At 44.4% G+C, this 15,677-nt stretch overlaps 1 protein-coding gene across 3 annotated transcripts in view; it reads right to left on the bottom strand.

Annotated features, from left to right (window-relative positions):
- The window catches only part of ltn1 (listerin E3 ubiquitin protein ligase 1), a 68,924-nt gene that overhangs the window by 38,611 nt on the left and 14,636 nt on the right, over positions 1-15,677 (bottom strand). For all 3 annotated transcript variants that reach the window (XM_042311083.1, XM_042311084.1, XM_042311085.1), the window contains exons 12-22: positions 15,520-15,677; positions 15,218-15,369; positions 14,314-14,407; positions 12,215-12,440; positions 11,425-11,496; positions 6,336-6,503; positions 5,346-5,499; positions 2,835-2,985; positions 2,360-2,603; positions 1,862-2,018; positions 192-302 (exon numbers count right to left, since the gene is read on the bottom strand). The exon at positions 15,520-15,677 is cut by the window's right edge and continues 157 nt beyond it. In XM_042311083.1, the coding sequence (XP_042167017.1) occupies positions 192-302; positions 1,862-2,018; positions 2,360-2,603; positions 2,835-2,985; positions 5,346-5,499; positions 6,336-6,503; positions 11,425-11,496; positions 12,215-12,440; positions 14,314-14,407; positions 15,218-15,369; positions 15,520-15,677 (1,687 nt within the window). The remainder of the gene's footprint in view (positions 1-191; positions 303-1,861; positions 2,019-2,359; positions 2,604-2,834; positions 2,986-5,345; positions 5,500-6,335; positions 6,504-11,424; positions 11,497-12,214; positions 12,441-14,313; positions 14,408-15,217; positions 15,370-15,519) is intronic.

Raw genomic sequence — 15,677 nt, 5'->3', positions numbered from 1 at the left:
CAGGGTTAAAGTAGTTCTGATATCTGATATCTTACCTGTCAGGGTTAAAGTAGTTCTGATATCTGATATCTTACCTGTCAGGGTTAAAGTAGTTCTGATATCTGATATCTTACCTGTCCGGGTTAAAGTAGTTCTGATATCTGATATCTTACCTGTCGGGGTTAAAGTAGTTCTGATATCTGATATCTTACCTGTCAGGGCTACCACAGAGTGTGTTGATGGTGCCAGCCGTTTCAGCCACGTGGTTGGTGTGTATGTAGTTCTGTAGAGTCAGAGACCACAGTCCCCCCTCCTCTAGTGATCTGAGGTGACAGGTACAATAAGGACAAAGGTTTAGTCAGAGACCACAGTCCCCCCTCCTCTAGTGATCTGAGGTGACAGGTACAATAAGGACAAAGGTTTAGTCAGAGACCACGGTCCCCCCTCCTCTAGTGATCTGAGGTGACAGGTACAATAAGGACAAAGGTTTAGTCAGAGACCACGGTCCCCCCCTCCTCTAGTGATCTGAGGTGACAGGTACAATAAGGACAAAGGTTTAGTCAGAGACCACGGTCCCCCTCCTCTAGTGATCTGAGGTGACAGGTACAATAAGGACAAAGGTTTAGTCAGAGACCACAGTCCTGTTATTTCAACAGAACATCTGTAGAGTCAGAGACCACAGTCCCCCTCCTCTAGTGATCTGAGGTGACAGGTACAATAAGGACAAAGGTTTAGTCAGAGACCACAGTCCTGTTATTTCAACAGAGCATCTGTAGAGTCAGAGACCACGGTCCCCCCTCCTCTAGTGATCTGAGGTGACAGGTACAATAAGGACAAAGGTTTAGTCAGAGACCACGGTCCCCCCTCCTCTAGTGATCTGAGGTGACAGGTACAATAAGGACAAAGGTTTAGTCAGAGACCACAGTCCTGTTATTTCAACAGAACATCTGTAGTTCTGTAGTCATTAAATGATACGGATCTAATTACCATTTTGATTTTTAAACTTCTTTCACACATCCCGAAACTCACGTAAAAAAAACTGTAGAATGAATGTGCCTTAAGCCACACCCCTACTAATATCACCAGGTGACGGGATTTGGGGAAGAAAATCGGTGAGCAAGTTGGTAAATCTTCATGTAGTTTACGATTATCAAGAAACATGTCAAATATGGTTTTGGGACTAAAATACTGTATATGTTTGCTGGTGTGTTCATCTGTCCAAATGAAAGACAGCCAGCCATATGTTAGCTATGGGGATTGGACCTGTTTCTTTACAATGTACCCTTCAATTTTCACCTAAAAATGACACACCCAAATCTAACTGCCTGTAGCTCAGGCCCTGAAGCAAGGATATGCATATTCTTGATACCATTTGAAAGGAAACACTTTGACATTTGTGGAAATGTGAAATGAATGTAGGAAAATATAACACAATAAATCTGGTAAAAGATAAAACAAAGAAAAAAAACATGTTTTTTTTGTACCATCATCTTTGAAATGCAAGAGAAAGGCCATAATGTATTATTCCAGCCCAGCTGCAATTTAGATTGTGGCCACTAGATGGCAGCAGTGTATGTGCAACGTTTTAGACTGATCCAATGAACCATTGTATTTCTGTTCAAAATGTTTATAACACTGCCCAAATGTGCCTAATTGGTTTATTAATACATTTTGAAGTTCATAACTCTGTACTCTCCTCAAACAATAGCATGGTATTATTTCACTGTAATAGCTACATGTTTACCTCCTGTAGACTGTATCTATACTATAGGAGAGTTATACAGGTTTACCTGCTGTAGACTATATCTATACTATAGGATCGTTACACATGTTTACCTCCTGTAGACTGTATCTATACTATAGGAGAGTTATACAGGTTTACCTGCTGTAGAGTGTGTCCAGTATATCAGTGGCTGGTCCTTGATTGTCTATACGGTCTGTTAGGTCCCAGTCCTTCAACATAGTGTAGTACTCTGTTACTAGAGCAGGGCTATAGTCCATCTCCCTGCACCACTGCACCGCATACAGTAGCTCACAAACTGAGAAAGAAAGAGAGAGAGACAGACAGAAAGAAAGTTGTTTCTCCAGTTTTCAACAAGTCAACCTATTTTCAGTCGTCTAACTGAATGGTATTGAAATTAAAATGAGCTGTTCTAAAAATGAATTGAATGTTCCGAATTGAATGTTCCGAATTGAATGTTCCGAATTGAATGTTCCGAATTGAATGTTCCGAATTGAATGTTCCGAATTGAATGTTCCGAATTGAATGTTCCGAATTGAATGTTCCGAATTGAATGTTCCGAATTGAATGTTCCGAATTGAAAAGAACCAAAGTCAACTGAACTGACTGAAAATAACTGAAGTGAACTTCAATCCTCACCTGTGTGTTTGAAGTCTTTCATGTAGTCTCCTGCCCCCTCCTTGTCGTCTGGACACACTGCAGCCGTAGCAATAGCAGCACCAGCAGTAACAGTCATATCTGTGTTATAGACCACTCTGGTCAGCAGGGCACACACACACAGGTGGGCAGGCAGTCGGCTTGAGCCTCTGACCTTCCAGACCTCCATACAGGGGTAGTCACAGACCATCCTCAGACGTCCAGACAGCAGGGGAGACCTCACCCACTGAGAGAGGGGGGAGAGAGGGAGGGGGATAAGGGGACAACATACGAGAAGGACCAGGAAAGGGAAGGAGGTGGTAACAAGCGTTACCAAATTACCAAATGATTGGTTTTGTTCCAATCATTTTGTTCCAATCAGGCTGACAGCAGATTCCACTAATAGTAGTCTACAGTGAAGAACATAATGAGTCAGTTGGTTTGTGTTACATCTAGGAATGTGATTGGCTGGTCGTACCTGAGGGGGCAGGGCCTGTCTGATCTTGCTCCACTCTGATTGGCTGGGAGTCAGGAAGGAGAGGAACTGGGAGAGGAGGGCGGAGCCTCGCTGACCAACAGATCTCAGTGAGTCAGCTAGCCTCTGGACTGCTAGAACCAATACCTGCAGACTGATTGAACAACACATAGAACATCAGACCTAGAACCAACACCTACAGACTGATCGAACAACACATAGAACATCAGACCTAGAACCAACACCTACAGACTGATCGAACAACACATAGAACCAACACCTGCAGACTGATAGATCACACAGAACATCAGACCTAGAACCAACACTTACAGACTGATAGATCACACAGAACATCAGACCTAGAACCAACACCTACAGACTGATCGAACACATTGTACATCAGACCTGCAGACTGATAGAACATCAGACCTAGAACCAACACCTGCAGACTGATAGAACATCAGACCTAGAACCAACACCTGCAGACTGATAGAACATCAGACCTAGAACCAACACCTGCAGACTGATAGAACAACACATAGAACCAACACCTGCAGACTGATAGAACACACAGAACATCAGACCTAGAACCAACACCTGCAGACTGATAGAACACACAGAACATAAGACCTAGAACCAACACCTGCAGACTGATAGAACATCAGACCTAGAACCAAAACCTGCAGACTGACAGAACATCAGACCTAGAACCAACACCTGCAGACTGATAGAACATCAGACCTAGAACCAACACCTGCAGACTGATAGAACATCAGACCTAGAACCAACACCTGCAGACTGATAGAACATCAGACCTAGAACCAACACCTGCAGACTGATAGAACATCAGACCTAGAACCAACACCTGCAGACTGATAGGACATCAGACCTAGAACCAACACCTGCAGACTGATAGAACATCAGACCTAGAACCAACACCTGCAGACTGATAGAACATCAGACCTAGAACCAACACCTGCAGACTGATAGGACATCAGACCTAGAACCAACACCTGCAGACTGATAGGACATCAGACCTAGAACCAACACCTGCAGACTGATAGGACATCAGACCTAGAACCAACACCTGCAGACTGATAGAACATCAGACCTAGAACCAACACCTGCAGACTGATAGGACATCAGACCTAGAACCAACACCTGCAGACTGATAGGACATCAGACCTAGAACCAACACCTGCAGACTGATAGGACATCAGACCTAGAACCAACACCTGCAGACTGATAGGACATCAGACCTAGAACCAACACCTGCAGACTGATAGGACATCAGACCTAGAACCAACACCTGCAGACTGATAGGACATCAGACCTAGAACCAACACCTGCAGACTGATAGGACATCAGACCTAGAACCAACACCTGCAGACTGATAGGACATCAGACCTAGAACCAACACCTGCAGACTGATAGGACATCAGACCTAGAACCAACACCTGCAGACTGATAGGACATCAGACCTAGAACCAACACCTGCAGACTGATAGAACATCAGACCTAGAACCAACACCTGCAGACTGATAGGACATCAGACCTAGAACCAACACCTGCAGACTGATAGGACATCAGACCTAGAACCAACACCTGCAGACTGATAGAACATCAGACCTAGAACCAACACCTGCAGACTGATAGGACATCAGGCCTAGAACCAACACCTGCAGACTGATAGATCACACAGAACATCAGACCTAGAACCAACACCTGCAGACTGATAGAACATCAGACCTAGAACCAACACCTGCAGACTGATAGGACATCAGACCTAGAACCAACACCTGCAGACTGATAGATCACAGACAGAACATCAGACCTAGAACCAACACCTGCAGACTGATAGAACATCAGACCTAGAACCAACACCTGCAGACTGATAGAACATCAGACCTAGAACCAACACCTGCAGACTGATAGAACATCAGACCTAGAACCAACACCTGCAGACTGATAGAACATCAGACCTAGAACCAACACCTGCAGACTGATAGAACATCAGACCTAGAACCAACACCTGCAGACTGATAGAACATCAGACCTAGAACCAACACCTGCAGACTGATAGAACATCAGACCTAGAACCAACACCTGCAGACTGATAGAACATCAGACCTAGAACCAACACCTGCAGACTGATAGAACATCAGACCTAGAACCAACACCTGCAGACTGATAGAACATCAGACCTAGAACCAACACCTGCAGACTGATAGAACATCAGACCTAGAACCAACACCTGCAGACTGATAGAACATCAGACCTAGAACCAACACCTGCAGACTGATAGAACATCAGACCTAGAACCAACACCTGCAGACTGATAGAACATCAGACCTAGAACCAACACCTGCAGACTGATAGAACATCAGACCTAGAACCAACACCTGCAGACTGATAGGACATCAGACCTAGAACCAACACCTGCAGACTGATAGAACATCAGACCAACATCTAGAAGCATGTAGAAAAACAACCACATAGATAAACTTTGTTTACCTTTTGACTCCCAGGGAGGAGGTGAGCAGCTGGGTTTTGACCCAGAATGCAGCGCTGTATAGGAAGCTGCCCTCCTTCACCTCTGACCCCGAGTGATGGACCAATGAGAGGACACCGGCATGACACGCCTGACTCAGCTTCTTCAGCAGGGAGTCTGGGGGGAGAGAGAGAGAGAGAGCTGTACGTAAGTCCATCTAAGGTGTATGTGTGTACCTGAGAGATGCAGGGTGTCATATCAGCTGAACTCAGGGTATGGCAAAGTAATGGGGGGGGTTACATTTGATAAAAGTTAAGCTCATTTACTAAATTTACACAATTAAATAAATGTAGATTGCAATATACATGAGCATCTCCCTCTTCCATGTAATGAAGTATGACTGCAACCAATCACAGCCACACAAACAGAACTGGGAGGTGGGTCAGACAGCAGAGTGAGTTTCCCTGTCATCGCTGACTTTACGACGGACAGGCAGCTTGTCCTATCAATAGATCGCTAGAAGACGACGGACAGGCAGCTTGTCCTATCAATAGATCGCTAGAAGACGACGGACAGGCAGCTTGTCCTATCAATAGATCGCTAGAAGACGACGGACAGGCAGCTTGTCCTATCAATAGATCGCTAGAAGATGACTGACAGGCAGCTTGTCCTATCAATAGATCGCTAGAAGACTCATATCGTTCATTCTAGCGGGAGAAGGCTTTTAAATTAAAAGAAGCCTAGTTAAATTTATTGAAATTTGAAAAAGTTGAAAATGTGTTATGCTGATTAGACGACGCTAATAGAAAACACTGTGTCTGGTCCGTGTGTGTGTGTGTGTGTGTGTGTGTGTGTGTGTGTGTGTGTGTGTGTGTGTGTGTGTGTGTGTGTGTGTGTGTGTGTGTGTGTGTGTGTGTGTGTGTGTGTGTGTGTGTGTGTGTGTGTGTGTGTGTGTGTGTGTGTGTGTGTGTGTGTGTGTCTGGTGTGTGTGTGTGTGTGTGTGTGTGTCTTACCTGACAGGTGTGTGTGTGTCTGGTCCTGTGCGGTGAGTGTGAAGACCGTGAGCAGTAGCTCCTCAGCGGAGGCCAGGAGGAGGCAGTGTGTTACGGAGGTGAAGAACGTGGAGGCCACATCACAGATGAGACAAACCAGCGGCTCCAGATTACCCCTCTCAGACAGACCTACAATACAATAATAATAATAAATACAATATTACTGCAATATAATATAATACAATAATAATAATATATACAATATTACTGCAATATAATATAATACAATAATAATAATATATACAATATTACTGCAACATAATAATAATATATACAATATTACTGCAATATAATACAATAATAATAATATATACAATATTACTGCAATATAATACAATACAATAATATATACAATATTACTGCAATATAATACAATACAATAACAATAATATATACAATATTACTGCAATATAATACAATACAATAATAATATATACAATATTACTGCAATATAATACAATAATAATATATACAATATTACTGCAATATAATACAATACAATAACAATAATATATACAATATTACTGCAATATAATACAATAACAATAATATATACAATATTACTGCAATACAATACAATAACAATAATATATACAATATTAATGCAATACAATAATAATAATATATACAATATTACTGCAATACAATAATAATAATATATACAATATTACTGCAATATAATACAATACAATAATAATATATACAATATTACTGCAATATAATACAATACAGAACTATTAAAATACAATAATGTTGATTTACAGTGATATACAGTTTATTAGGTACACCCTTCTAGTACGGGGTCAGACCCCCCCTTTGCCTCCAGAACAACCTGAATTCTTCAGGCATGGAAAAGTTGCTCAATTGGTATCAAGGGACATAACGTGTGCCAGAAAAACATTCCCCACACCATTACACCACCAGCCACCTTGTTGACAACGAGGCAGGATGGGACCATGGACTCAAGCTGCTTACTCCAAATCAGCATAACGTAACAGGAACCGGAATGTGTCAGACCAGGCAATGTTTATCCAGTGTTGGTGATCACGTGCCCACTGGGGCCACTTCTACTTGTTTTTAGCTGACAGGAGTTGAACCAGGTGTGGCCGTCTGCTGCAATAGCCAAGATGCGTTCCAAGATGCCGTTGTGCACACCATTGTTGTACCGCGCTGTTATTTGTCTGTTTGTGGCCCACCGATTGGCTTGCAAGATTCTTTCCCTTGGCCTTTGACCTCTCATCAACGAGCTGTTTTCGCCCACAGGACTGCCGCTGACTGGGTGTTTGTCAAGCTATTTTTCGGGGGGGGAACCCTTGATACAGTCGTGTGTGAAAAGCCCAAGAGGCTGTTTCTGAGATACTGGAACCGGAGCACCTGGCACCGACGATCGTACCACGCTCAAAGTCTCATAGGCCACTCGTTTTGTCCCATTTTAAAGTTCAACTGAACAGTAACTGAATGTCTTGATGCCTGTCTGCCTGCTTTATATAACAAGACACGTGACTCACTGTCTGTAGGAGCGAACCATTTTGGTGAACGGGATGGTGTACTTACCTAAGAGTACAATACTACTACAATACAATGGAATACTGTTGACATACAATACTAATATAATAAGCTACAATACTTTACTACTTGTACTTTACAATATGTTATACTACTTTAATACACAATTCAATACTGGACATGTTTATTGTCCATTTGTTCAAGCAAACAATGGAAATACACTACATGTGTTTCGTCAAACATCTCATTCCAAAATGGCCATTAATATGGAGTTGGTCCCCCATAACAGTCTCCACTCTTCTGGGAAGGCTTTCCACTAGATGTTGTAACATTGCTGTGGGGACTTGCTTCCATTCAGCCACAAGAGCATTAGTGAGGTGATTAGTCCTGGCTCGCAGTCGGCGTTTCAATTCATCCCAAAGTTGTTCGATGGGGTTGAGGTCAGGGCTCTGTGCAGACCAGTCATGTTCTTCCACACCGATCTCGACAAACCATTTGTCTATGGACCTTGCTTTGTGCACGGAGGCATTGTCATGCTGAAACAGGAAAGGACCTTCTCCAAACTATTGCACAAAGATGGAAGCACAGAATCGTCTAGAATGTCATTGTATGCTGTAGCGTTAACATTTTCCTTCACTGGAACTAAGGGGCCCAAACCATGAAACACATCCCTAGACCAATATTCCTCCTCCACCAAACTTTACAGTTGACACGATGCATTGGGGCAGGTAGCGTTCTCCTGGCATTCGCCAAACCCAGATTCGTCCATCCGACTGCCAGATGGTGAAGCGTGATTCACCACTCCAGATAAGGTGTTTCTACTGCTCCAGAGTCCAATGGCGGAGAGCTTTACACCACTCCAGCCAACGCTTGGCATTGCACATGGTGATCCTAGGCTTGTGTGCAGCTGCTCGGCCTTGTAAACCCATTTCATGAAGCTCCCGACGAAAGGTTATTGTGCTGACGTTGCTTCCAGAGACAACTTGGAACTCTGTAGTGAGTGTTGTAACCGAGGACAGACAATTTTTACGTGCTACAGCACTCGGCGGTCCCATTCTGTGAGCTTGTGTGGCCTACCACTTCACGGCCGAGCGGTTGTTGCTCCTGGACATTTCCACTTCACAATAACAGCACATACAGTCGACTGGAGCAGCTCTAACAGGGCAGAAATTTGACAAACTGACTTGTTGGAAAGGTGGCATCCTATGACAGTGCCGCATTGAAAGTCACTGAGCCATTCTACTGCCAATGTTGGTCTATGGAGATTGCATGGCCGTGTGCTGGATTTTATACACCCGTCAGCAACAGGTATGGCTGAAATAGCCAAATCCACTCATTTAAAGTGGTGTCCACATACTTTTGTGTATATATTCTGCTTGTTTTCCAATGCACCCTGTGTTGCGCAAAAAGTCCTGTTACATTACCCCCGGGGGGTGGGAAGTCCCGTTACATTACCCCCCCGGGGTGGGAAAAGTCCCGTTACATTACACACGGGGTGGGAAAAGTCCCGTTACATTACCCCCCCCGGAGTGGGAAAAGTCCCGTTACATTACCCCCTGGGGTCCTGTAACATTACCCCCGGGGTGGGAAAAGTCCCGTTACATTACACACGGGGTGGGAAAAGTCCCGTTACATTACCCCCCGGAGTGGGAAAAGTCCCGTTACATTACCCCGGGTGGGAAAAGTCCCGTTACATTACCCCGGGTGGGAAAAGTCCCATTACATTACCCCGGGGTGGGAATAGTCCCGTTACATTACCCCAGGGGTGGGAAAAGTCCCATTACATTACCCCAGGGGTGGGAAAAGTCCCGTTACATTACCCCGGGGTGGGAATAGTCCCGTTACATTACCCCAGGGGTGGGAAAAGTCCCATTACATTACCCCAGGGGTGGGAAAAGTCCCATTACATTACCCCAGGGGTGGGAAAAGTCCCATTACATTACCCCAGGGGTGGGAAAAGTCCCATTACATTACCCCCGGGGTGGGAAAAGTCCCATTACATTACCCCAGGGGTGGGAAAAGTCCCGTTACATTACCCCAGGGGTGGGAAAAGTCCCATTACATTACCCCAGGGGTGGGAAAAGTCCCGTTACATTACCCCAGGGGTGGGAAAAGTCCCGTTACATTACCCCAGGGGTGGGAAAAGTCCCGTTACATTACCCCAGGGGTGGGAAAAGTCCCGTTACATTACCCCCCGGAGTAGTTCAATCCAACAACAACATTTTTTAATTATTTGTTAAACACAATATATGAACGTGGTTTTTGAACAATCATTTGTTTTAACCTCTTGATCCTACTTGAGACGCAGACGTCCCAACTAGAGCTCTGGAAATGCAAATGCGCTACGCTAAACGCTAATAGTATTAGTTAAAACGCAAACGTTCATTAAAATACACATGCTTGGTATTGAAATAAAGCTACACTCGTTGTGAATCCAGGCACCAAGTCAGATTTTTAAAATGCTTTTCGGCGAAAGCATGAGAAGCTATTATCTGATAGCATGTAACACCCCAAAAGACCCGTAGGGGATGTAAACAAAATAATTAGCATAGTCAGCGCTACACAAACCGCACAATAAAATATAAAACATTCATTACCTTTGACCATCTTCTTTGTTGGCACTCCTTGATGTCCCATAATCAATACTGGGTCTTTTTTTCGATTAAATCGGTCCATATATAGATATCGATCTATGAAGACTGTGTGATAAACGGAAAAAAATAGCGTTTCATAACGTAACGTCATTTTTTAAAAGTTAAAAAGTCGACGATAAACTTTCACAAAACATTTCGAAATACTTTTCTAATGCAACTTTAGGTATTAGTACACGTTAATAAGCGATAAAAATCATCAGGAGGCGATGTAAATTCGATAGGTGGTCGTCTGGAAAAAATGTCCGGAAAAAACTCAACCAATACATCAAGTTGGAGGTTGGAGGGAATCGGTTCCCTTTGGTCGGTTCTACCAAGAATCAAATCCGAAGCAAATGAGAAGACTCTAGACATCCTGTGGAAGCTGTAGGTACTGCAACCTCGGCCTCATTTAATACGGTTCACCTTTAACAATGGGTTGAAGTGGCGCATGGATATTTTTTTCCACTTTCAGTGATCAGATTTTCCTGCGCTTTTCGATGAAACAGACGTTCTGTTATAGTCACAGCCGTGATTTAACCAGTTTTAGAAACGTGACAGTGTTTTCTATACACACATACTAATCATATGCATATACTATATTCCTGGCATGAGTAGCAGGACGCCAAAATGTTGCGCGATTTTTAACAGAATGTTTGAAAAAGTAGGGGGTAGGCTTATAACAGGCATGATAACTTTACTTTTAGTTTCTGGTTCACACAGCTAGTACACACACCATTAGACAAATGGGCTTTTCTCAACGAGTTCCAATCACATGAATGCATCCAACTGGTATTTACAACCGCGGGTTGTAAAGAACCCTTTAACATACACATCCACGGTTGAGAGGAGCCACAGGGCAGCAGTGCTGGATAGAAGAGGATGTATTGAGCTCCAGGGCACAACATACAGACCTTTAGCCGCGGACAGGGTGGCATGGAGCTTGGCTATCATCTTCTCCACGTACACAGCTCCTATCAGGGGCTCTGGGGAGAAAGACACGAGAGTGGGGTAATCAGGCTTTTTTTTTCACAGCAAAGGAAGTTCAAGGAGCAACCCAAATGTTTTTTCCCGGGCCGCCTAAGGCAATACAATGTAAAAAAAAAAATATATACACAGGGCTCAAAATGTTTTTTTTGTTTTTTTTCATTTTTCGCACTTGTGCTCCTAACTTGAAAAAAGTTAGGAGCACCACATTAAAAGTTAGGAGCACCACATTAAATTTAGGAGCACCACATTAAATTTAGGAGCACCAGAAAAAATAAAAACATTTGTTGTATTTATTAATTGAGATACAGCCTGTTGGGCCTATGTGGAATTACAGCTACTTTTGAAGGACACGTTGCGCTTGAAACTGATATAATTAACTAACGTGTGTCAGTGTTGCATAACAGATCAGATGTTAATATCAACCTGTCATTGAAATGACAAAAGTCATTTGTGAAATATTAGGTTTCTACATTGTGTAAATGCACTATTTTCTCCTATTGAGATGCAATACATTGGAAAAGTATACACAGTCTCGTAAAAAACTAAATATTAGGTTTGTGATGACGACATGCAAAAGATCTGATCAATTCATTGAATGCTGTGATCATTGATCTCCTGAAGAAGCTATCCTTTTCTTTAGCGATGCACCGATATTACATTTTTGTTTGATACCGATATCCAATATTTTATGTGTGTGTGTGTGTGTATTCTCACCATTATTATGATGCTGAGACAGTGCTAGGCTGATCAGAGCCCAGCTGTCCCTATTAGGGGCGGAGCCGGAGCCTTTTAGTCCCGCCTCACACAGCTCCTCAGCCAACCCCAGCAGCCGCTCACCCAGCACAGAGCCCTTAAACCAATCACCACACGCCTGCAGAGATACAGGGTCCGCACACGCCTTTTGTATGATCTGGAGAAGAACTCCCCATTTTAGATCCATCTGTAGGTGAGACAGAGAACAGGGCTAGGACCATCTCTACCAGCATACTATTGAGATACAGAGATAAGAGCTAGGGAATTGGCAGCTACAGAGCTAGGGAATTGGCAGCTACAGAGCTAGGGAATTGGCAGCTACAGAGCTAGGGAATTGGCAGCTACAGAGCTAGGGAATTGGCAGCTACAGAGCTAGGGAATTGGCAGCTACAGAGCTAGGGAATTGGCAGCCACAGAGCTAGGGAATTGGCAGCCACAGAGCTAGGGAATTGGCAGCTACAGAGCTAAGAGTTAGAGGGGAATTGGCAGCTACAGAGCTATGAGTTAGGGGGAATTGGCAGCTACAGAGCTAAGAGTTAGGGGGAATTGGCAGCTACAGAGCTAAGAGTTAGGGGGAATTGGCAGCTACAGAGCTAAGAGTTAGGGGGGATTGGCAGCTACAGAGCTAAGAGTTAGGGGGAATTGGCAGCTACAGAGCTAAGAGTTAGGGGGAATTGGCAGCTACAGAGCTAAGAGTTAGGGGGATTGGCAGCTACAGAGCTAAGAGTTAGGGGGAATTGGCAGCTACAGAGCTAAGAGTTAGGGGGAATTGGCAGCTACAGAGTTAGGGAGGAATTGGCAGCTACAGAGTTAGGGAATTGGCAGCCACAGAGCTAAGAGTTAGGGGGAATTGGCAGCCACAGAGCTAAGAGTTAGGGGGAATTGGCAGCCACAGAGCTAAGAGTTAGGGGGAATTGGCAGCTACAGAGCTAAGAGTTAGGGGGAATTGGCAGCTACAGAGCTAGGGAATTGGCAGCCACAGAGCTAAGAGTTAGGGGGAATTGGCAGCCACAGAGCTAAGAGTTAGGGGGAATTGGCAGCCACAGAGCTAAGAGTTAGGGGGAATTGGCAGCTACAGAGCTAAGAGTTAGGGGGAATTGGCAGCTACAGAGCTAGGGAATTGGCAGCCACAGAGCTAAGAGTTAGGGGGAATTGGCAGCCACAGAGCTAAGAGTTAGGGGGAATTGGCAGCCACAGAGCTAAGAGTTAGGGGGAATTGGCAGCTACAGAGCTAAGAGTTAGGGGGAATTGGCAGCCACAGAGCTAAGAGTTAGGGGGAATTGGCAGCTACAGAGCTAAGAGTTAGGGGGAATTGGCAGCTACAGAGCTAGGGAATTGGCAGCTACAGAGCTAAGAGTTAGGGGGAATTGGCAGCTTCAGAGCTAAGAGTTAGGGGGAATTGGCAGCTTCAGAGCTAAGAGTTAGCGGGGGAATTGGCAGCTACAGAGCTATGAGTTAGGGGGAATTGGCAGCCACAGAGCTAAGAGTTAGGGGGAATTGGCAGCTTCAGAGCTAAGAGTTAGCGGGGGAATTGGCAGCTACAGAGCTAAGAGTTAGGGGTAATTGGCAGCTACAGAGCTAAGAGTTAGGGGGTAATTGGCAGCTACAGAGCTAAGAGTTAGGGGGAATTGGCAGCTACAGAGCTAAGAGTTAAGGGGGAATTGGCAGCTACAGAGCTAGGGAATTGGCAGCAACAGAGCTAAGAGTTAGGGGGAATTGGCAGCTACAAAGCTAAGGGTTAGGGGGAATTGGCAGCCACAGAGCTAAGAGTTAGGGGGAATTGGCAGCTACAGAGCTAAGAGTTAGGGGGAATTGGCAGCTACAGAGCTAAGAGTTAGGGGGAATTGGCAGCTACAGAGCTAAGAGTTAGGGGGATTGGCAGCTACAGAGCTAAGAGTTAGGGGGAATTGGCAGCTACAGAGCTAAGAGTTAGGGGGAATTGGCAGCTACAGAGCTAAGAGTTAGGGGGGGAATTGGCAGCTACAGAGCTAAGAGTTAGGGGGGGAATTGACAGTTAGAGTTGACAGAGTTATAGCGATGATAGTTAGAGTTGACGTTACCGTGGTGATATGGTTGAGGATGCGTGTGGTCTCCTGTGGACTGCAACAGCGTAGAGAACTGAACACCATCTCTACCAGGTAACTGGTGTCTCTCCTGTAATATAATAGAGTAAACTGAACACCTCTGAACTTTAGTCACTGTTACTAGCCAGCTACCACCCGGTTACTGAACCCTGCAGCCCTACGTACATGGTCACGGAACAATGGTCACTTTAATACTGGTTACTAAAACGTCACACGACTGGGCAGGGGCGCAGCCATGGGTGGAGATCTACTGTCCTGTAGGTTTTACAGTCCAACCCTCTTCCTGGAGATCTACTGTCCTGTAGGTTTTACAGTCCAACCCTCTTCCTGGAGATCTACTGTCCTATAGGTTTACAGCCGAATCCTCTTCCTGGAGATCTACTGTCCTGTAGGTTTTACAGCCGAATCCTCTTCCTGGAGATCTACTGTCCTGTAGGTTTACAGCCGAATCCTCTTCCTGGAGATCTACTGTCCTGTAGGTTTTACAGTCCAACCCTCTTCCTGGAGATCTACTGTCCTGTAGGAATCAGGTGTGTTAAATTAGGGATGGACTGTAAAACCTACAGGACAGTAGATCTCCAGGAAGAGGGTTGGACTGTAAAACCTACAGGTATTACACCGTATTGACCGACAGCAGTATTGACCGACAGCCGTATTGACCGACAGCCGTATTGACCGACAGCAGTATTGACCGACAGCCGTATTGACCGACAGCAGTATTGACCGACAGCAGTATTGACCGACAGCAGTATTGACTGATAGCAGTATTGACTATATATATATATTTGACATAAAATATATATATAAAAATTAAATATATAAAATGTATATAAAAAATCAAATATATACATATTTATATTTTAATGAGTGTGTAAATTACCTGTCCTCCTGCCCCAGCCACAGCACCACATGCTCCAATAAAAACCGTACAGCAGGGTTACCAGGGGGGGGCACCCCACATCCCCCTTCTCCGTCTGCCTTCTGCTCATCCTTCCCTTTTAATTTCTCCTCTTCTGATGTGATGAGCAGCATCTGGGGGGGAGAGATTAGAGAAATCATTATGTAACTAAGAGTTAGATATATAAATCAATATCAATGCAAATAAATCAATATAATGCAAATGAAGTATGATGTACTGTGAAGAAAATAACAGTTAACAAATGGAAAGGACGGAAGACTCACGGTGAAGACCCTGGGGGTATGGAAGGAGCGAAGAAGTAGAGAGAGGTACACCAGGTGTCTCTCTGAGTTCTTATCATTCACACGGGAGTAACTGATCTGTGCCTGCTGACAGACAATCTCCTCCAGGTGCCAGCTCTTCAGGGGGCCCTCGGCCGTCT

The sequence above is a fragment of the Oncorhynchus tshawytscha genome, linkage group LG33, assembly GCF_018296145.1.
Source record: "Oncorhynchus tshawytscha isolate Ot180627B linkage group LG33, Otsh_v2.0, whole genome shotgun sequence".
Classification (NCBI taxonomy): domain Eukaryota; kingdom Metazoa; phylum Chordata; class Actinopteri; order Salmoniformes; family Salmonidae; genus Oncorhynchus; species Oncorhynchus tshawytscha.
Note: the sequence above shows the minus strand (reverse complement) of the source record. Positions and strands in the feature narration are given on the sequence as shown.